The 20,451-nt window shown below is 36.6% G+C and overlaps 2 protein-coding genes across 2 annotated transcripts; both read left to right on the plus strand.

The window, feature by feature from the left end:
• The first annotated feature begins 2,282 nt into the window (after window positions 1-2,282).
• Window positions 2,283-3,310, plus strand: LOC104099988 (uncharacterized). Its single transcript, XM_009607140.1, has 2 exons — window positions 2,283-2,876; window positions 2,954-3,310. Exons 1-2 carry the CDS (start codon window positions 2,283-2,285, stop codon window positions 3,308-3,310), a joined length of 951 nt encoding a protein of 316 aa, XP_009605435.1.
• A 10,055-nt stretch (window positions 3,311-13,365) lies between these two features.
• Window positions 13,366-15,479, plus strand: LOC104099987 (transcription factor bHLH30-like). Its single transcript, XM_033657060.2, has 2 exons — window positions 13,366-13,901; window positions 14,800-15,479. Exons 1-2 carry the CDS (start codon window positions 13,647-13,649, stop codon window positions 15,307-15,309), a joined length of 765 nt encoding a protein of 254 aa, XP_033512951.1. The 5' UTR covers window positions 13,366-13,646; the 3' UTR covers window positions 15,310-15,479.
• Window positions 15,480-20,451: the final 4,972 nt, after the last annotated feature.

Raw genomic sequence — 20,451 nt, forward strand, 5'->3', positions numbered from 1 at the left:
CGCTGGGCTGGGCGCTGGTGGCGTGAATTCTGTCCAACTTTGCCCGGGACAAGGTTATTTCGGCCCTAGACCTACCCAACACGTATAAAAGCAAGACTAAACTTATTTTTAGAGGGGGGACGACACTTTGAAGGGAGAATACACACGAGAAACATCCGGGAGCGAAGAGATCTCAGTTTTCTTCATCTTTTCTTAGTATTTTCAATTATCCAACACTTGTGAAATTATTTGCTATTATCATGAGTGACTAAAAACTATAGTTCTGGGGTTGTGATTTAGCCATGAATATTGTTGTTTAACATTGACTTAACCTTGATTATAATTCACTAATATATGATTATTTCTTTAATTCTGTGATTAATTGCTTAATTGTTTGGCCAACAGTTAGGTTCTATTTACTATCTATGCTATGCTTGGGAAAGCCATGTTTAGATTAGAGAAGAATTGAAAAGAGCATGATCTTAACTCTTGGGGGGGAATTTGTGGTTAGGATAGGAATATACCTAGTCACCGTGCTTAATTAAATATCATAATCTTAATGCGTTCTTGATAGATTGATTTCATAGGAATATAGGCGTTAATCTATTTTGAATAGGCGAGTAGTACTTCGGGAGAAGGCTATGAGGGCAATTATCGATTAATTAGCAACCATGAGTGAATTATATGAAAGTGAGAGTTAACTAGAACACAATAGGATTGGTGAATCGATCACAACCCTGGAATATTTATCTCTAATGAATACACAACAACTATTTTACTGCTTGATAATTTAGTTACTCCTTAGAAGTATAGTTTAGTATAACCACATTCTTGAACTCGAATTTGGCTTGCCTGAATAACAATCTTAGTGATTTTAGTGGGTAGTTGATACAAGTCTCTGTGGGTTCGACACTCGACTTATTATTTTATTACTTGTACGATCGCGTATACTTGTGTGTGCGTTTGGGAGCGACAAGTTTTTGGCGCTATTGTCGGGGACTTGAATATTGACTACTTTCTAGTTTTTGCTTTCATTGTTAATTTTGTCAGGTCTAACATTACTTGATTGTTGCTCTGACCTCAGGAACTTTGATTGAATGCGCACGGTCAGAAGCTAGGACCGACTTCAAGGCTTTGACCTCGAACCTGAGAGAACATTTCATAGGAGGTTGAGGGAAGCAAAGGACACAGATAATATTCAGGCACTTGTCCAATTTCCTGTGAACATGGCTGAGGAACATATGGCTGTTCAGGAGGTGGCAATGCCCAACATTGCGAATGTCACCTACAGAGTGAAGCCCAGAATCACTAGGCACTTTGAGCTGAAACAAAGCATGATCCATCTACTTCATGCGAATGGGCAGTTTATGGGTCTTCCACATGAGTATCCACCACAACATATCTTGAACTTCTTGGAGATTAGTGATAGTTATATCACTAACGGGGTCACTCCAGACTATGTGAGGCTCACACTTTTTCCATTTTCTCTGTTGGGCGAAGCAAAGCGATGGCTGAAGGCAGAACCAGCTAATTCTATTACATCATAAAATGATTTGGCAAGAAAATTTCTGGCAAGGTTCTTCCCTTCATGCAAAACTGCAAAGATCATAAGTGAGATAGTTGCATTCAAACAAAAAGTAGGAGAGTCTTTATACTCAGTTTGAGAGAGGTTCAAGGGGCTACTCAGAGACTGTCCTCATCACAATCAGACAAACGAAGTGTTAGCTCACACTTTCATAGAAGGGCTACATCCTGAAATAAAAATTGTGGTAGATGCTGCAGCTGGAGGTCAAGTGTTGGAGAAAAGCTTTGACGAGATATATGCATTATTGAACAAATTCTCGAAAAGCAATCCGGATTGGCAAGGAGAAATGGGCAGACACACGGTGCAAAAATCGTTAGGGGTTCTCGAGTTAGATGTCATCTCGGCATTATCAGCACAAATTTCTACACTGACCAACCAAGTCAATCAGATGACCATGGTTATTAACAAGCAACAAGCTCAACTAGTGCAACGGGTTCAAGTGTTTTGTGAAGTATATGGAGAAAGTCACACGAGCGACTTATGCCCAGTTAATCCAGCATCTGTCTGCTTTGTGGGTAATGCGAATAGGGGCCAGACAAACCAATATGGGTACACTTACAATCCCAACTGGAGGAACCACCCAAACTTCTCTTGGGGTGGAAATCAAGGTGCTCAAAATCAATACTGACCACAAGCACCTCAATAATAATAAAGACCACCTCAGGCTGAACAACATGCAAACTCAACAAGTCACCTTGAGGAAATGATGAAGAAATTAATGGCTGATCAGCAACCCCAAGCCACATCAATGAGAAATTTGGAGCGCCAAGTGGGACAACTTGCCAGTGCCCAAAATACTAGACCAGTTGGAGCTCTTCTAAGTGGCACTGAAGCTAATCCTAAGGCATCCATTAATGTCGTTTCATTGAGGAATGGGAGACAATTAGAAGAAGTCCAGTCGAAAAAGAGAAAACATGTGACTTTTTATAAGAGGGCAGCCACTATAGAGTCAGAATCAGAAAAATCAAAGGAATCTAAGAAGCCAGCTGAAGAGGCGGTGGCTAAGAAACCTCCACCATTGGTTGCGAGGCCACCACATCCTTTCCCTCAAAGATTGCAGAAAGTGAAGGATAATGCCGCATATAAAAAGTTTCTTGATAGTTTGAAGCAGGTGCAAATTAATATTCCTTTGGTAGACATCTTGCAAGAAGTGCCCAAATATGCAAAATACATCAAGGACATAGTGGCAAATAAAAGGAGGTTGACTGAGTTCGAGACTATGGCACTCACTGAAGAATGTAGCTCAAGAATTCAAAGCAATCTACCTCAGAAATTGAAGGATCCGGGTAGTCTCACTATCCAAATCTCATTGGTAAGCATGCATTCGGGCGAGCTTTATGTGATCTTGGAGCGAGTATCAATTTGATGCCGCTATCTGTATTCAGACAGTTGGGGTTGGATGAGCCACGCCCAACAACGGTAATCTTACCGTTGGCTGATCGCTTCCTTGCTTATCCTGAAGGAGTGATTGAAGATGTGTTAATTCAAGTGGGTTCTTTCATATTCCCTGTTGATTTCATTATCTTGGACTATGAGCCTAATCAGGAAGTCCCATTTATTTTGGGGCATCCATTTTTAGCCACGGTTCGAGCTATTATTGATATTTACGAAGGAAAGATGACGATAAGAGTAGGCGATCAAGTGGAGGTATTCAATGTATATAAAGAACTCAGATTGCCAGCCCACTATGAAGAGCTATCCATGATTTCTGTGGTGGAAAGTGATGCTACATCATTAGTGCCTTAAATGAGCCCTATAGATCCTCTTGAACGAGCTTTGATTGGGGATGAAGAAGACAGTGAAGATGAAATGATGAGAGAAATTGAGCAAGTACTTGATATGCCCTGCAGTTATGTCCATGGGTTTGGAAAATTTGAGGAGTTGGACAAGCCTGTCACTCTGACCCCTCCTAAGCCATCTATTGAAGAAGCTCCAAATCTAGAACTTAAGCCCTTACCAGCGCATCTGCGCTATGCTTATTTGGGGAACTCTGAGACATTGCCCGTGATTATCTTATCCAGCTTGATAACATACAAGAAGAAAAATTGCTCAGAGTCCTTCGCGAGCATAAAAAGGATATTGGGTGGACAATTGCTGACATTAAGGGAATCAGTCCATCGTTTTGCATGCATAAAATCTTCTTGGAATATGGACACCGCCCTAGTGTTGAGCAGCAAAGGAGGTTAAATCTCATTATGAAAGAAGTCATGAAGAAGCAAGTAATCAAGTTGCTCGATGCATGTATCATCTTTCCTATTTTTGATAGCAACTGGGTAAGCCCGGTTCAATGTGTGCCCAAAAAGATGGGGATGACTGTAATTGAGAATGATAAAAATGAGCTAATTCCTACTCGCACTGTGACAGGGTGGAGAGTCTGCATTGATTATAGAAGGCTCAACAAAGTAACCCGCAAGGACCATTTTCCACTTCCATTCATTGACCAAATGTTGGACAGATTAGGAGGGCATGAATATTATTGCTTCCTTGATGGTTATTTGGGATACAATCAGATTGTCATATGCCCAGAGGATCAGGAGAAGACCACTTTTACTTGTCCTTATGGCACTTTCGCCTTCAAGCGAATGCCGTTTGGTCTTTGTAATGCACCAGCTACTTTCCAGAGATGCATGATGGCTATTTTTACCGATATGGTGGAAATATTTGTGGAAGTTTTAATGGATGATTTTTCAGTCTTTGGGTCTTCTTATGATGATTGTTTGAAGAATTTGAGCAAGGTGTTAGCCCGTTGTGAAGAAACAAATCTGGTATTGAATTGGGAGAAGTGTCACTTTATGGTGCAGGAAGGCATCGTTTTGGGTCACAGAGTTTCTAAGAGCGACATTGAAGTTGATAAGGAGAAAGTGGAGGCGGTTGAAAAATTACCTCCACCTATTTCTGTGAATAGTGTCCGGAGTTTCTTGGGACACGCGGGATTCTATCAGCGTTTTATTAAAGATTTTTCTAAAATTACTACTCCTTTGTGCAAGTTGCTTGAAAAAGATGTAACTTTCAATTTTGATGAAGCCTGCCTTAAAGCATTTTAAGAAATCAAAAAGAAGTTGGTGGTTGCTCCCATTATTGTGGCACCAGATTAGTCCTTACCATTTTACCTTATGTGTGATGCGAGTGACCATGCTGTTGGGGTAGTGCTAGGCCAGAGGAAAGACAAGGTGTTTTATTCCATCTACTATGCGAGTAAGACTCTTGATGATGCACAACTGAATTATACCACCACTGAAAAGGAGTTGTTAGCCGTTGTGTGGGCCTTTGAGAAATTTCAGGCATACTTGGTGGGAACAAAAGTCATAGTCCATATCGATCATGTAGCAATTAGGTATCTATTTATAAAAAAAGAATCCAAGGCTAGATTGATGCGCTGGATTTTGTTATTGCAGGAATTTGATGTAGAAATACGAGATCGAAAGGGAACAGAGAACCAAGTAGTTGACCATCTAATCACGGCTAGAAAATCATGACCACGTGGAGGAGGGGTGGCTAAATTAAAGAAGTATTTTCCGATGAGCAACTTTTTGCTATCACCCAAGACCCTCCCCCATGGTATGTAGACTATGTGAATTATCTTGTGAGTGGGGTACTTCCTCCTGAAATTGAATATGAAGCGAGAAAGAAGTTTTTACATGATGTGAACTTCTACTATTGGGATGAGCCATATTTGTACAAGCAATGTGCTGATCAGTTGATGACGAGATGCATTCCAGAAAAGGAGGCAGAAATATTGTATGATTGTCATGCATCACCTTATGGGGGCCATCATGGAGGAGATAGAACAACTGCAAAGGTATTACAATCCGGTTTCTTTTGGCCAACTTTATTCAAGGATGCCCATGCATTTGTTAAGAAGAGTGACCAATGTCAGAGAACAGGAACAATCACTAGGAGGCATGAGATGCCTTTGAATAACATCCTGGAGGATAAGATTTTTGATGTATGAGGGATAGATTTTATGGGACCATTCCCATTGTCCAGAGGAAATAAATACATTTTGCTAGCAGTTGACTACGTATCAAAATGGGTAGAGGCGATCGCATTGCCAACAAATGATGCCATGGTGGTAGCTGCGTTTGTGAAAAATAAAATATTTTCGAGGTTTGGGACTCCACGTGCATTGATAAGTGATGAAGGGATGCATTTTTGCAATTGATTGTTGAATAACCTTCTAACTAAATATGGGGTCCGCCATAGAGTTGCGACAACGTATCATCCTCAAACGAGTGGATAAGCTGAGGTGTCGAACAGAGAAATAAAGTAAATTTTAGAGAAGACGGTGAGTGTGAATAGGAAGGATTGGGCTATAAAGTTAGATGATGCCTTGTGGGCATATAGAACTGCATACAAAACGCCAATTGGGGCATCGCCATATAAGCTTGTTTATGGAAAGGCATGTCACTTGCCTGTTGAACTTGAACACAAAACATACTGGGCCATTAAAAAGTTGAATATGGACCTTGACGCTGCGGGTGAGAAAAGACTCATGCAGTTGAATGAATTAGATGGGTTCAGGCTGCACTCTTATGAAAATGCTAAGCTATATAAAGAGAAGACTAAAAGATGGCATGACAAACGTATCAAGCCACGTCACTTCGAGCCAGGTCAACATGTATTATTGTTCAATTCTAGACTAAGGCTATTTCTTGGGAAGTTAAAATCGAGATGGTCAGGCCCTTTTGAGGTGGTAAGAGTCACTCCTTATGGTGCAATTGAGTTGCGAGCTTTAAATGGTGAAAGAAAATTTATGGTGAATGAACAAAGAGTCAAGCATTATTGGGGAGGAATAATTGATCGTGAGAAGACCAAAGTTGTACTCGCTAACGAGTAAGTAAGGTCCTGCGTCGTGCCACGACGTTAAATCACGTGCTTGTAGGGAGGCAACCCAATTTTTATTGCTTTCATAGTTTAACTTCTTAAATTTTTTAGTTAGAGTAGAGTAGAGTTGCATTTTCTTTGTAGGCATAGAAATTATTAGTAAAATGACGTAGGACATGTAAATTGGGTATATAAAAGGCTCGGGGGATCGGGATGTTATAATTTTTTTTTATCGAAAACAGCGCCTAGGCCAGCGCCTAGCGCTGCCTGGGGCGCTACAAGCAGAATGCGCAAGACCCCCCAGCGCCAGGCATAGCGCTGAGCGCTGAGTTGGGGGGTTATTTGATAGTCCCATTGCTCGAGGACGAGCAAGAGTCTAAGTGTGGGGTGTTGATGTTTGGCTTAAAGTATATATATATATATATAAGTGTGGGGTGTTGATATTTAGCTTAAAGTATATATATATTTATATGTATATCGCCTCATGTTTTACTTTTGTTTCGTGGATTTAGGATGTAAAATGTGTTGATTTATATTAATTTGAGGTGTTTTATGTGTAGGAATGATCCGGGAGCGATTGGGGACGAAAGGTGCGAGATTAGAGCCAAAACAGACGAAAAAACAAGAAAAAGGGAATTTCCTGGCACTACCTGTGGCGCCAGAGACAGTAAGCTTCAATTACCAGCGCCAGGGACAACGCCTAGCGCTGGGCTGGGCACTAGTGGCGTGAATTCTGTCCAACTTTGTCCGGGACAAGGTTATTTCAGCCCTAGACCTACCCAACACGTATAAAAGCAAGACTAAACTTATTTTTAGAGGGGGGACGACACTTTGAAAGGAGAATACATACGAGAAACATCTGGGAGCGAAGAAATCTCAGTTTTCTTCTTATTTTCTAAGTATTTTCAATTATCCAACACTTGTGAAATTATTTGCTATTATCATGAATGGCTAAAACCCATAGTTCTGGGGTTGTGATTTAGCCATGAATATTGTTGTTTAACATTGACTTAACCTTGATTATAATTTACTAATATATGGTTGTTTCTTCAATTATGTGATTAATTGCTTAATCGTCTGGCCAGCAGTTAGGTTCTATTTACTATCTATGCTATGCTTGGGAAAGCCATGTTTAGATTTGAGAAGAATTGAAGAGAGCATGATCTTAACTCTTGGGGGGGGGGGGGGGGAGATTTGTGGTTATGATAGGAATATACCTAATCACCGTACTTAATTAAATATCGTAATCTTAATGCGTTCTTGATAGATTGATTCCATAGGAATATAGGAGTTAATCTATTTTGAATAGGCGAGTAGTACTTCGGGAGAAGGTTATGAGAGCAATTATCGATTAATTAGCAACCATGAGTGAATTGTATGAAAGGGAGAGTTAACTAGAACACAATAGGATTGGCGAATCGATCACAACCCTGGAATATTTATCTCTACTGAATACACAACAACTATTTTACTGCTTAATAATTTAGTTACTCCTTAGAAGTATAGTTTAGTATAACCACATTCTTGAACTCGAATTTGGCTTGACCGAATAACAATCTTGGTGATTTTAGTGGGTAGTTGATACAAGTCTCTGTGGGTTCGACACTCGACTTATTATTTTATTACTTGTACAACCACATATACTTGCGTGTGCGTTTGGGAGCGACAGAAGTATACATAAAAATTGTTAAACTTATATACACAATGTAATTATGTGGTGAAGATCGTTCATCCGAACGCCCTTCCCCTTAGCTTTGTTTATATACACAATGTATGTATACAGTCATTTATCTTTGTTTGAAAGGAGAAGAAAAGTGGTAGTCAAAGTTGTGTATAATTTACACCAATACGCTCCACTTATTAAGTTCTTGCGGAGAAATCTTCGTCATTATCATTGCCACATTCACTAGGAGAGACATTTTCTGTTAAATTTTCAAATCAGGATAAACCAATTTGGTACATTTTAAACTTGATCTTGACGTACGTAAGCTTTCATTTGGTATAACTTATTATTTATTTTGGCGCGTATAATTTTTATTTTTTCACTTCAATTATAACACATTTTTACACCATCAAGAATATGTTATCATAGCTCAAGATAAAGGGAAAATTAAACTCCATACACGTTTAATACTAAATAAGTACTTATCATATATGAAATGGAGTACAATAAAACACGTGTACTCCATCAATAATATGAATGGTAGTAAATTAGGGTGTGTTTGGTAATGTCTTTCAGAAACCAAAAAAGACTATCAGAGAAAAACCTAAGCAAAGAAAGTCAATTTTTTCCTTTTAGTATTTTTTTTAAATTTTCATTTGTCAAAAGTAAGTTATTTTTGGGAAAATATTTTTTTCGCACTAAATACATCCTTAAAATAAACCTTAGAGCAGATAGAGCTTATAGAAAAACAGCGATGTTTCAACGGTATGATAGCTCTAATAAATCGGACCAGTGCTGTTGTATTTTGTGTTCAACTATATAAAGGTCAAACAGACACTGTGTATGGTTTTAACAGTTGCAGAGTCTCTTTCTTTTTCATATTTTTGGGTCCCTATGGTTTGAGTGGAGGGACAGTGGAATGGACAGAATAAAAGGCTGTTTTTTTACCTTTGGTTCTCTTAAGGGTGTCTTGGGACCCCAAACCAAAACCAAACCAAATAATAGGAAGAGAATAAAAGAGGTAGAATGTGTTTATCACCCTAAAGAAGCCAGTCCGGTACATTAAGTTTCGGATATGTTCCAGCCGAATCGTATTGGATTTTATGTGCGCAGTCTTAGTTAACATTTCTATAGAGGTTGTTTATTTGGTATCTAAGCTCCCTTTCAAAGAGTTTATCGCCGACAATATAAATCTTTTCATACTATCAAGTTATCTAAAAGATATTTACAATTAATCATCCATAAAGAGTGAATTTGCCATTTTAAAAATGAATTTAAGTTGTATGAACTCATGATACTATTAATTTTTACACTAGCAATATACTGTTACATAGTAGAGCAAATTCGTTACATTCCCTCCTGTTAAAAAAGAGTGTCCACATAGCCTTTTTTTTTTTTTGTTGGTTAAAAATAAGTGTTCACTTGTCAAATCAAGAAAGAATTAACCTTATTTTTTCAAATTTTTCCTTGTTTACATATTCTTAAAAGTCTTTTAAATCACTCTAATTTTCTATGATATTATTAAATATGAAAATTTAATTAGGGATAGTTTAGTCAAATTACCTATTTTTTTTTCTAGGAGTTGGAATTTTCTTAAAGGGTGTGCAAATGGCTAAGTGAATACTTATTTTAAATCGGAGGGAGTACTTTATAATAAGGAACATAATCGGATAAATATTTTTATATTATAAGAACTTAAGTCCTTTGAAAATATGGCAAATTATTTTTTTACCTCGAGAGTATGTATAAGTTAAAAATAGGATAGAATGTAAGAATTCCATCTAATCTAGGACATAAGTTATTCTTCTGGCATTCTCCGTAATCAACTGCGCCGGAAAATGATTGCGCTTTTGAATAAGAACGTCCTCCATTCTCTGTCAAAGCTTAAAAGCACATCTTTGTGAAACCAAAAACAATATTCTACCTCATACTTTTCTTGCCTTTTTGTCTCCCTTTTTTGTCGAATACCCTCAACTACTCCTGCTCTCATGCTTATCCACATATTTTTATTTAAAAAAAAGTAGCCCAGTGAATAAAGTAGGTAAAAACTTATTCACATTCGGATGTTTACACCTACTATAGTTAAGTTAATCATAGAATACAATAGTGGCTAAGCCACATGGTTATAAGGGTGGTCAACTGACCACCATTCGTCGAAAAATTGCACTGTGTACATAAGTAAAATATTACGTTTTAGAGGTATATAACACATATTGAATACCCTTTATCGTAAATATTTTTTATTTTTTTTAAAATTTAAACACCCTTTGAGAAATTCCCAACTTCACCACTGGAATGCAATATAAGGTCTATTAGGACTTAGGAGTCTTATTTAAAATAAATATAAAATAAAAAAAAGAATTAGGTCATACTAACATAAGTTTTAAAAAAATCAGGGTTACCATCAGTTCTTGATTCTGAAATCATATAACTGTGCAAAGCAAAGTCCAATTTTGTAAAGTTTTTTCGTTTGTTAAACTTCGGATGTGTTCCACTGAGATTATGGTAAGGTAATTGCTTCTTTGTTAAGTTTAAATTGATTAATATTTCTTTCAAAGTTAAAATATTTATAAAAATAATGATAGTTACTCTAGTAGAAGAAAAATTAAATTTTGTGTTAGTAATAGCCAGTGATGGCACATAAAAAGTGAACAAGAAATTAATACCGTCATCTAAAAAGTGAACAAGAAATTAATGCCGTCATACATTAATGTTACAGACCGGAGCTTTGCAAGACTCTATTAAGTATTGTTAATATTATTGTTTAAAATATTATGGAAAATATATGATAATTAACTATGGTTAAATACTAATACTTGTAGTTAAATAATGTGACGTGTGTTATTTATTTATTGGATGGATGTAAACACCCGGTGCAGGTAAGTTTTTACCGTATAAAGTATCCCACGCAGATGGGTGTGAAAGGACAACACCCCAAATGGATGTGACGTAGATAACCTATCTCAATGCAAATATCAATTGCTTATCCATGGCTCGAATTCGTGAACTATATGTCAACAAAGATAACTTTAATGTTGCTACAAAATATTTATTTAATTATATTTATTGATAATGTAAAATCAGTAGTGCATATTAATATGTTATAGTAAGCCATTTATTTTGTGATTCAAATTATTAATTTTACTTTTTGTGAACGATTAACTATAATTATTATTTAAATAATCTGCTAGCGTGAAAATTCATTTACAATATCAGTGTGTTAACCCCCCCCCCCCCCCCCCATATAAAGAATTTTCCATCAAACAAGTGGAAAGCGACGTAAGTACTCTTATATTATTGTCAGATAATAGAATAGATGGTCAAGGGGGAATGACTGAAAAATTTGTGTACATGAAAGAATTACCTCCTTGCTTTCCTCTTCCTAGACTAATTAATTAACTTTGACATTTCCTTATCTTGGGGATAGTTTGGTTAATAGCTTGAATAATTAATTCCTGACATAAAATCTCGCATAAAATAATAAAGTATCTTGATTGAGCACATAAGGAAAAAATAATCATCGACCGGTGCATAATTATGTATTATGTATTACTTGCATTAAGTTATCAAATAATCTATATATTATTTTATGCGAGATAGAATATAAAATAATAACATGTGTATTAACAATGCGGGAATTTAACTATTCAAATTCAAAAATACTCTTTTGAAGTATAAGTAATTTGTGTATGTATAATAATTTTCTCATTATAATCATTATATAACAACTTATTCATTATTAATTACCACACAAATAATTCTTACCTTATAATCTGTATATAACTAGTTTGTGAACCAAACTACAAGTCTTTTCAAGATTTCCAAAATCTACATCACTCCTGATGCATCTTTTCTCAAATTGTTGGAGCCTTACTTTGATAGTGCTTACTTCTGTTTAACAATTTTCTTTTAATCAAATGAAAATAAAAATCCAATTCATTGTAAAGGCATGGAAAAGAACTTAGGTCTTGTGTACTAAATCACAATTACCTTCAACATGTATACAATAAGGAAGATATAAGCCATCAAATGAGTAATAGTAAACAGAAACTTTGTTATACCAAAAGGCTGACTCCTTTTATTCAAGATTCCCCAAAACTCACCTCCCTTTTGTATTTCATTTTTCGTTTGTGGAAAAGTTATAATGTCTTACAATAGGTAGTGGTAACATTACTATTCCAATTAGTCAAACTTCACTAGGCAATTGCAATAATGAACAATTAGTTTTATTATTTGTCTTCGATCAATTATGGGTTCATATCTGCTATTTGTTATAATTTTAATGAATATTTACACATAAATTATATTTCGCATCAAAAGTACTGAGTTTAGATGAAACCGATATTATAAAGCTAGATACGCCCCCTATCTAGTTCCAACGGGATGATCTTTAGATGGAATACTAATTAAAAGTAGTAAAAGAAACTATTACTACATGAGCAATCTTTTTTCGTGGTGGGAAGCGCTTTCCATTTAATGGAGCTTATGCGGCATGTATATGATGAGTTGGAATTCCAATATTAATATCGGACACCAGATTTTTTTAATAGAAAAAATACCTTTTTTTTCGAAAGCTCTTAAACTGAATTTGCAAATTCAAATTTCGAAAAACATCAAACAAACGCCACCTGTTTCCTTCAAACCTAAGCCCAAAGTCCCCCAAAAGGAAACTTGAGAATTAGGACATGTGTGTGTATTGGTTTAGGTGTTAATTATATTCAGTCAAACTGTACTATGTAATCAAGAAAGAAAAGAAAAGAAATTCAAACAACAGTTTAATTAATTTCCTTACATTTTCTTTAAAACGAGATTAAATTCAATTAATGAAATGGCAAGGGCTAACACTAAACCCTAGCTAGAGGCCCTAAAGAGATACTCTATCCATTCTAGTTTATGTGACAATATTTTCTTATTAGTGCATTCTAAACAGATATATTTTTATATTTAAAAATAATTTATTTTATATTTTTTATTTTACCCTCAATAATTTTTTTTATAGTTACATTATTGTTATTGTAACATGTTTAAGCCTACAAGTTTTAAAAGTTTTATAGGCACACAAATAATATGTATATTTAAACCATATGATTCAAAATATTTATTTTTTAAGCTTCATACCGATTCAAACTATGTCACCTAAATTGGAATAGATAGAATATGTTAAATAATTATTTGCGTAATGAATATTTATTTTTACCTTTTCTGTTCTTTAATCGATTTTATCAACAAAACTCTGAATGAGTCAAAAAGCATGCATATAACATTTTACAATTCCGGCTTTATGCTTCCACACACTACTATAAAAAAGCAAAGTTATCTCAGTTTCTCACTTGCTCATAACACTACCAGATTCACAAAATTTAGTAATACCCAACTCAAAGTTAAAAGATACGAATTTCAATCAAATCAACTCTTCTCTGACCAAAATTTTGTGAGAATATATGTTACAGAATCTTCAGAACATTTTTTCAGAAACCTCTTAATCAGCAGGTTTTTAAATCATCATCAAATATTCGTCCCCTTTTTTTCAAGATTCCTCCTTTTTCTTACATTCTTTTGCTTCTAAATAGACTTGTGAAAGCAAAAAAAAAAAGAATGATAAACGATTCATTTCCAAGCTTTTATGAATTAGGGGGTTGTTCAGATTCATACAATTTTCTACATGGAATTATAAATTCATCACCTGAAATGTTTAATGTGGAAAGTTCAAGTGTAATCAGTCCAAGATCAATGGCTGAAGCTAAAGCAATTGCAGCTAATAAAAGTCACAGTGAAGCTGAAAGAAGGAGAAGAAAAAGAATCAATGGCCATCTTGCTACCCTTCGCAATCTCCTTCCTAATACTATTAAAGTAAGTTTTTTTTTTGCAACTTTGACTCATTATTTTGCAACTATGATCCATATAATAAGGTGGTAAATGGTCGAGTCTGGTCAAGTCAACAAACATGTCATAATCCAATTCATTTAGAATGGAGCAGTCCCGTAAGTATTCTCTACTCACGTAGAATTCGGACGAGAGCCGCAACCGTAGGAGTAAGGTGTGAGGTAGACAACCTAAAACTGCTTTTGCGGCTCGAACACATGACTTAGATACCACCTCTGACCTAAACTAAAAATGGTTAGATTTTACCACCTCTACGTAGCTAATACTATCTTACTCTAATATGTTTGAATTTGAAATATATTGTACGTTCTGTTCGATAATCATGAAGCCCCTAAGCCCTAATAGAACTTTGTTTTTTGCTTTTATCCACCAGGTAATATGTGATAGCTAGGTTTCATATATTGTTAATTTATAGATTAGTGGAGCTTCATTATAATGCAATTTAGGGTATAATTTCAGGTTCTTTTTCATTATGATGTTTTTGACTAATATAGTTGTTTCCTTTCCTAAAAGTTATATGCTCCCATCCTATCTAGTTTGATGTACGTTGTTAGATCATTAGTTCCTTCTGTCATTTTTTTGTCACTTGACTCTAAATAATTTTGGTCAAAATATATGTCATTTTAGAACCAAGAAGATATTAATTATATTTTTTTCTCGATTTCCCTTTTATTACTCCAAAAAGACATATAGCTAACTAAATAAGTTTCACAATGGACATGTAAAAAAGACATTTTCTTGCTCAAGAAGGCACTATTCCACGTTAGTCTCTCGTTGACAAACTTTTTTTTCATATCAACCCTAAAATAATAAATGAGAAAATTATCTAGCTAACTTAATTCATTTGGTCATGCAAATTTTGCAGACAGACAAGGCATCTTTACTAGCAGAAGCAGTAAGATGCGTAAGGGAGCTTAAAAAGACAACATCAGAACTAGGAGCAACAATTTCCGAAGACGACGACACCGATGATTTCATGAACTACATGGGCAGTAATGATCAAGCAACAATGAAGAAATTCATGTTTCCAAGTGAATCAGATGAACTAAACCTAAGTTACTGTAATAGTAGTGATTCTGGAACATTATTAGTAAAAGCAACAATATGTTGTGAGGATAGGCCAGAAATTATGATGGACTTAAGAAGGGCATTAAGTACAGTACAAGGGAAAATTATAAGGGCAGAAATGGCAACAGTAGGAGGCAGAATAAAGTGTATTTTGTGGGTACAAATGTTAGAAAATGGCTGCAGAGAAGAAGGGTTAGTGCAATTGAGAAGAGCATTAAAAGTGGTAATGGACAAAGCCAATTTTTTGGCACAGAATATGGGCCAGGATTTGTTGGGAAATAAACGTCCACGTCTTTATCACTGCTGATAAATAATGGTGATTGATGATTATTGTTCTTGTTTGTTAAGGGGACCAAATGAGTTTGGTTTTGACAAATTGGACAGCTCTAGAGAGACAAAGATTTCTGGACATAATGAGAATTCAGAGAGACGTTAATTGTGGAAAAAGTGAAGGGGTATAATTTAGTTCTTTGTTTTTTTATTTTTGTTTTTTGTTTGTCTTGTTCTTTTTGTTTTCATTTGAGTGTTTTTGTCTAGTTATTTTCCTCTCTGGATTTGTATTAAGCGAGAGTTTTTTTTTCCATATATCTAATTACTTTGATTTTGGACTGGTAAGTTTTTTTTTTTTCTTGGTAAGAGGGGAAATCCGCGGCCGGCCGCTACAATCTTTGTTATAGCCTTTGCCCTTCGGGTGAGCACGTGTAATATCCTGCAAATCACACATGGGATGAAAACCGTACTAGGCAAGCTCTGTGCGGCAAGCTCAACCCAAAATGCATTGAGGGGAGAATTGATCCCAGGTCATCCGTATGGATGATCGTCCTTCAAACCAACTAGGCAACCCGAAGGGTTGGACTGGTAAGTTGTAACATACTAAATGGAGTTTCATGGGGATCGGACACGATGTAGTGTTTGACAAACTTTATATGCTTAATGTAGTAAGCCTTGTAAATTTATATGTACTATTTGCTATAAATTTTATTATATAAGAATTAGAGGCAGATCTATGTGTAATATTGAGAGGTCACCGGATCCCGTAAATTTCGTCAAAAAGTTTGGGTCCACATCTGTCACGCCCTGACCTTGGGGAGCGCGATCGACGCTCAACCAAGGTACCCGATCAAGCGAGCCTTTACAATGCCTTCTACCCAACTCGCCCATGAATAAAGAGAAGATATATACATTTATACCATTAATTAAACATTAAGTGGATTTCGTGAACAATGCCAATTCCATTACCATTAGTCGCTTCATTTTTATAATCTAAAAATACATACACAATTATAGTTAAAGTGCACAAGTGATTCAAATACAACAAGGCAAGTTTGACTTTTCCAACACCCATATATATATATATATATATATCCCACACTGTGTCTACGAATACAAAATATTAGGATAGCGCTGGCAACAAGGCCTCGACTATACCTCAAAATATAATACACGTGGGACAAAATATACACGACTCCGAATGAAGTGGGGCTCACCAAATCTGCTGAGAAGAGGGTGTATTGCTATCAATGATCAATACCACATGCTGCGAAACCACCTGCATCCATTAAAGATGCAGCACCCACGGCAAAAGAGACGTTAGTATATATGGAATAGTACTAGTATGAATGACTAAACACCCTCTCAATAGAACGAATGATAACACAAGTATGGACAGTCATAAAATCAATGTGAACCTCAAACAATACCAAAATATCAAATTAGGAGCAAGACAAGTTTTCAAGTAAATTTTTATATTTTAAGTTTGGGAGATCTTAGCACCGATATACCACAATAATCTTGAGCACGGAGTCCGATTACGGCCCGATCGGCTAGGCCGTCTCACCCAAAGACATCAACCACAATCACAGTCATTATTTCAGTCTAAATCATAGTTTTATTCGTAATCTCAAGCACAATCACCACCATGTGTGCAGCATGGCGTTCGATCACGACCCGACCGGCTAGGCCATCTCACCACAATGCCGTGTGGATCAACATAACCCTTTTCTAGCAATCATCTCATCCCAATAAAGGGGAATATTTTTATCACATAAATCTCATCCCCATAAAGGGGTACAATCACACTTCGCTCCTACACCGGCACGTGTAGTTTCGGGGTTAGGTCATTTCAACCTACCCTTCCTCGGTGACTAATGACACTCCCATGGTTTTTATTTATTTAAAGGGTTGACAACTCGTTTCATTATCTTTTATATACTATTCGTTTCATTGGCATCAATGGCCATAACAAAATATACTCTTGGCACGTTGGCCGTATTTCACACTTCGTATTCATCTCTTTCACTTTCAAACATTATAACGGATCATCAACAACAAAGCATTTCTATTCAAAATTTTAAGTCCACATATTGAGCAAATAAGAATGTGAAACACATTGAGATTTCTTACACAATTTGGCATAATAACCTTCATTTGAATCACGACTTAAAGATATAACATTTAGATATGCAACCCATGCTTCAAGCACATTTTCAAATAGAAAACATAACAAGAACATCGGAATACATATTGAACATATATCTTTCAACACAAGACTTATTCTGAATAATCAATTCATAATGAACAACTTGAGAATTACAAGGATATAACGGGGTTCAATTCCAAGAGATGAGTTTAGCCAACATACCTTGCCTTGAGCTTTTAAAATTACTACAATGTTCCGAAATTCTTAGCCTTTTTGATCTATTTAGAAATATAGCAAAATTGAACACAAATTAGGAGAAAGTTTATGGTTCAAACTCATTTGAGCATTTTATCAAACACTAGGTGGGTATTATGATTTCAAGGTCCTCCTATGGTGGATTCCTCCATCCCACTACCCAAAGTCTACCTAATTTAGCTCAATATTCTCCCCCCAACCCTTGATAGTATATGCATGCATAATGGACAACTCCCACACCCAAGAATCACTTTTCTCATTATCTATTTTCAGTAAAATAACAAAATTAAGGGCTAGGGAGTAGAGTCTTACCTCTAGGATGAAGACCTAGTAAATTTTCTTGTGAATTCTTCAATTTGGAGCAAGATTTAATGATCAATAAGCTTAGGAACTTCCCCTATCACTCTATGGTAATCTCTCTCTGTAGAAATAACAGATTTTTGCTTCAAAAGTGACCCTTTGCCTCAATATATCGAAATAGGGTCGAGTCAAAAATTAGAGAAAATAAAGCCCCGATGAAGATCTGCGGTCGTACATGAGACAGCATAACGCTTCTGCAGTCCACAAAATGGATTGCATAATGGTCCTCCGGAATTGGACATTTCTGCCTCACTTTGCGAACGGTCTGCGGTCCGCAGACCTATTCTGCGGTCGCATAATGCGCCGCAAAACCTCCCTCCAAAATTTTTTGTGCCGGGTCAGCGATGAGTTATGCGGCCCATAAAATAATTATGCAGCCGCATAATGGATCGCATAATGGTCTAAATATATGCCCAGATTTCTGCCTCAGTCTGTGGCAGCAGATCAGTTCTGCGACCGCAAAGTGGTCCACAGAAATGCCCCGCACTTCCAAAAACTTTCTTCTACTCCCCAATGTACTGTACAACCCAAAAGGTCCGAATCGCGGCTCGCAAGCTGGCTATGAAGAATCTCTACAATCATCAACACATAGGTCCACTTCGGCACCACGAAACCCCGGGTTTTAGGTAAAGTTTTACGGGCCTTACATAATATGATAGAGGGAACTGATAGAGCAGAATACTGTGCTCCCATCATGTAAAAATCGTGACTCCGCATCTGATGAGAGTTCCGAGCCATGAACCTATTTTCACCATCTAGAGTGGGCACATCACCTAGGTTGTTGACCAACAATGGAATAATTTAAAGAATCAAAATGTGCACTAAAATTTTCTCTCTCTTTTCTCTCTCCAATGGCTAGTAACGTCTCTTTCCACATAAGTGTGTTTCTCTCATGCTCCACTTGATGAAGCCACCGGAAGGCCCTCTTCCGACGAGTAAACATGGGGAAAACATCCCACCATCAGTCACGAATCTTAACAATGAGGAAATTCCAGGAAAACTTTTTTATGCTACGACGGTCACTGCTCCTTCATATTCAACACTGAACCCTAGGACAAAAAAAGTCACTGCTAGACAAACGACTTACAGCGGGATGCCAACTGTGATATTCAAGGCCAAAGATTACTATGGCATCATGGCAGAATCTTGTAAGTGCACTATTGCGGGTCGATTTCTCAAACCCCATCCCCAAATTGATAGACTTAGGTCTAGATTCAAAGAATTAATTACTTTGAAAGGTGCTGCTAAAATTGGTGTCTACGATAACTACAATGTTTTCATTGATCTTAACAATGAAGACGACTTCAAAACTGTGTGGTTTAAGAGGGTAATTGAAATAGAGGGTATGCAAATGTGGCTTCAAAAGTGGTCTCCAGATTTCAAACCGGAAGAGGACCTCCCTATTGCTCCAGCATGGGTCCTGCTACCAGGTCTACCTTTCCACATGCATGATTGGCATTACATCAAACAACTCTTGAGCTTTGTTGGCACACCTCTGGCCTTAGATGCATCTACATTTGGAAGAACTAGGCCGAGTATGGCAAAAATTAGAGTAGATGTCGATTTGCTAAAACCTCTAGCTGACTCTGTTTTTATTGGTCAAGAATTTGATGAATCCCCACTGAAAGGCTACATTCAAAAAGTGGAATATGAGGGTGTTTGTCACGACCCAAAATCCCGCCACAGGCGTCATGATGGCACTTAGTCTCTAAGACTAGGTAAGCCGATTATAATAACAATTCAAGCCATTTGTTTTATATATAAACCAATAGCGGAATTAATTACAAATATAACAAACTCCCAAGACAGGTAATAATGATTCAGGACCAAGCAGCTCTACCTTAAATCCTTGCGATCACACTTTAACTTTGTCCGAGTCCGATAGCTCAAATAATGTCATGACCCAATTTTCCCTCCGTGTGACATCGTGATGGCACGTACTCTCTACAACTAGGCAAGCCTAACATTTTGCCGAATAATGAAATAATAATATAAATTTAACCAACTATTCAAAAATACACAACGAATCCCAAAATCCGGAACATCGTGAATCACAAACTACAGAAGGAAAAATCTAGCGTCTCTATACATCATAGTCTAACAAGGAAAAATACAGAAGATAATGGACATGAAAAAGTGTAGAAGGGAACTCCGAGGTCTGTGGACGCGAAAAATATACCTTGAAGTCTCCAAAGCCGTCCCGGCTCACTAATAGTGCGGCTCATAAGGTGCACCTGAATCTGCACACGAAAATCATGTGTAGAGAGTAGCATGAGTTCACCACAATTGGTACCCAGTAAGTGCCAAGCCTAACCCCGGTCGAGTAGTGATGAGGTCAGGTCAAGGCCCTACTGGCAAATATATATAATAGAAATAATATAGAGTGAAATACCGCAATAAAATAAAGGTTGAAAT

Source organism: Nicotiana tomentosiformis, chromosome 4, assembly GCF_000390325.3.
Source record: "Nicotiana tomentosiformis chromosome 4, ASM39032v3, whole genome shotgun sequence".
NCBI classification, from domain to species: Eukaryota; Viridiplantae; Streptophyta; class Magnoliopsida; order Solanales; family Solanaceae; genus Nicotiana; species Nicotiana tomentosiformis.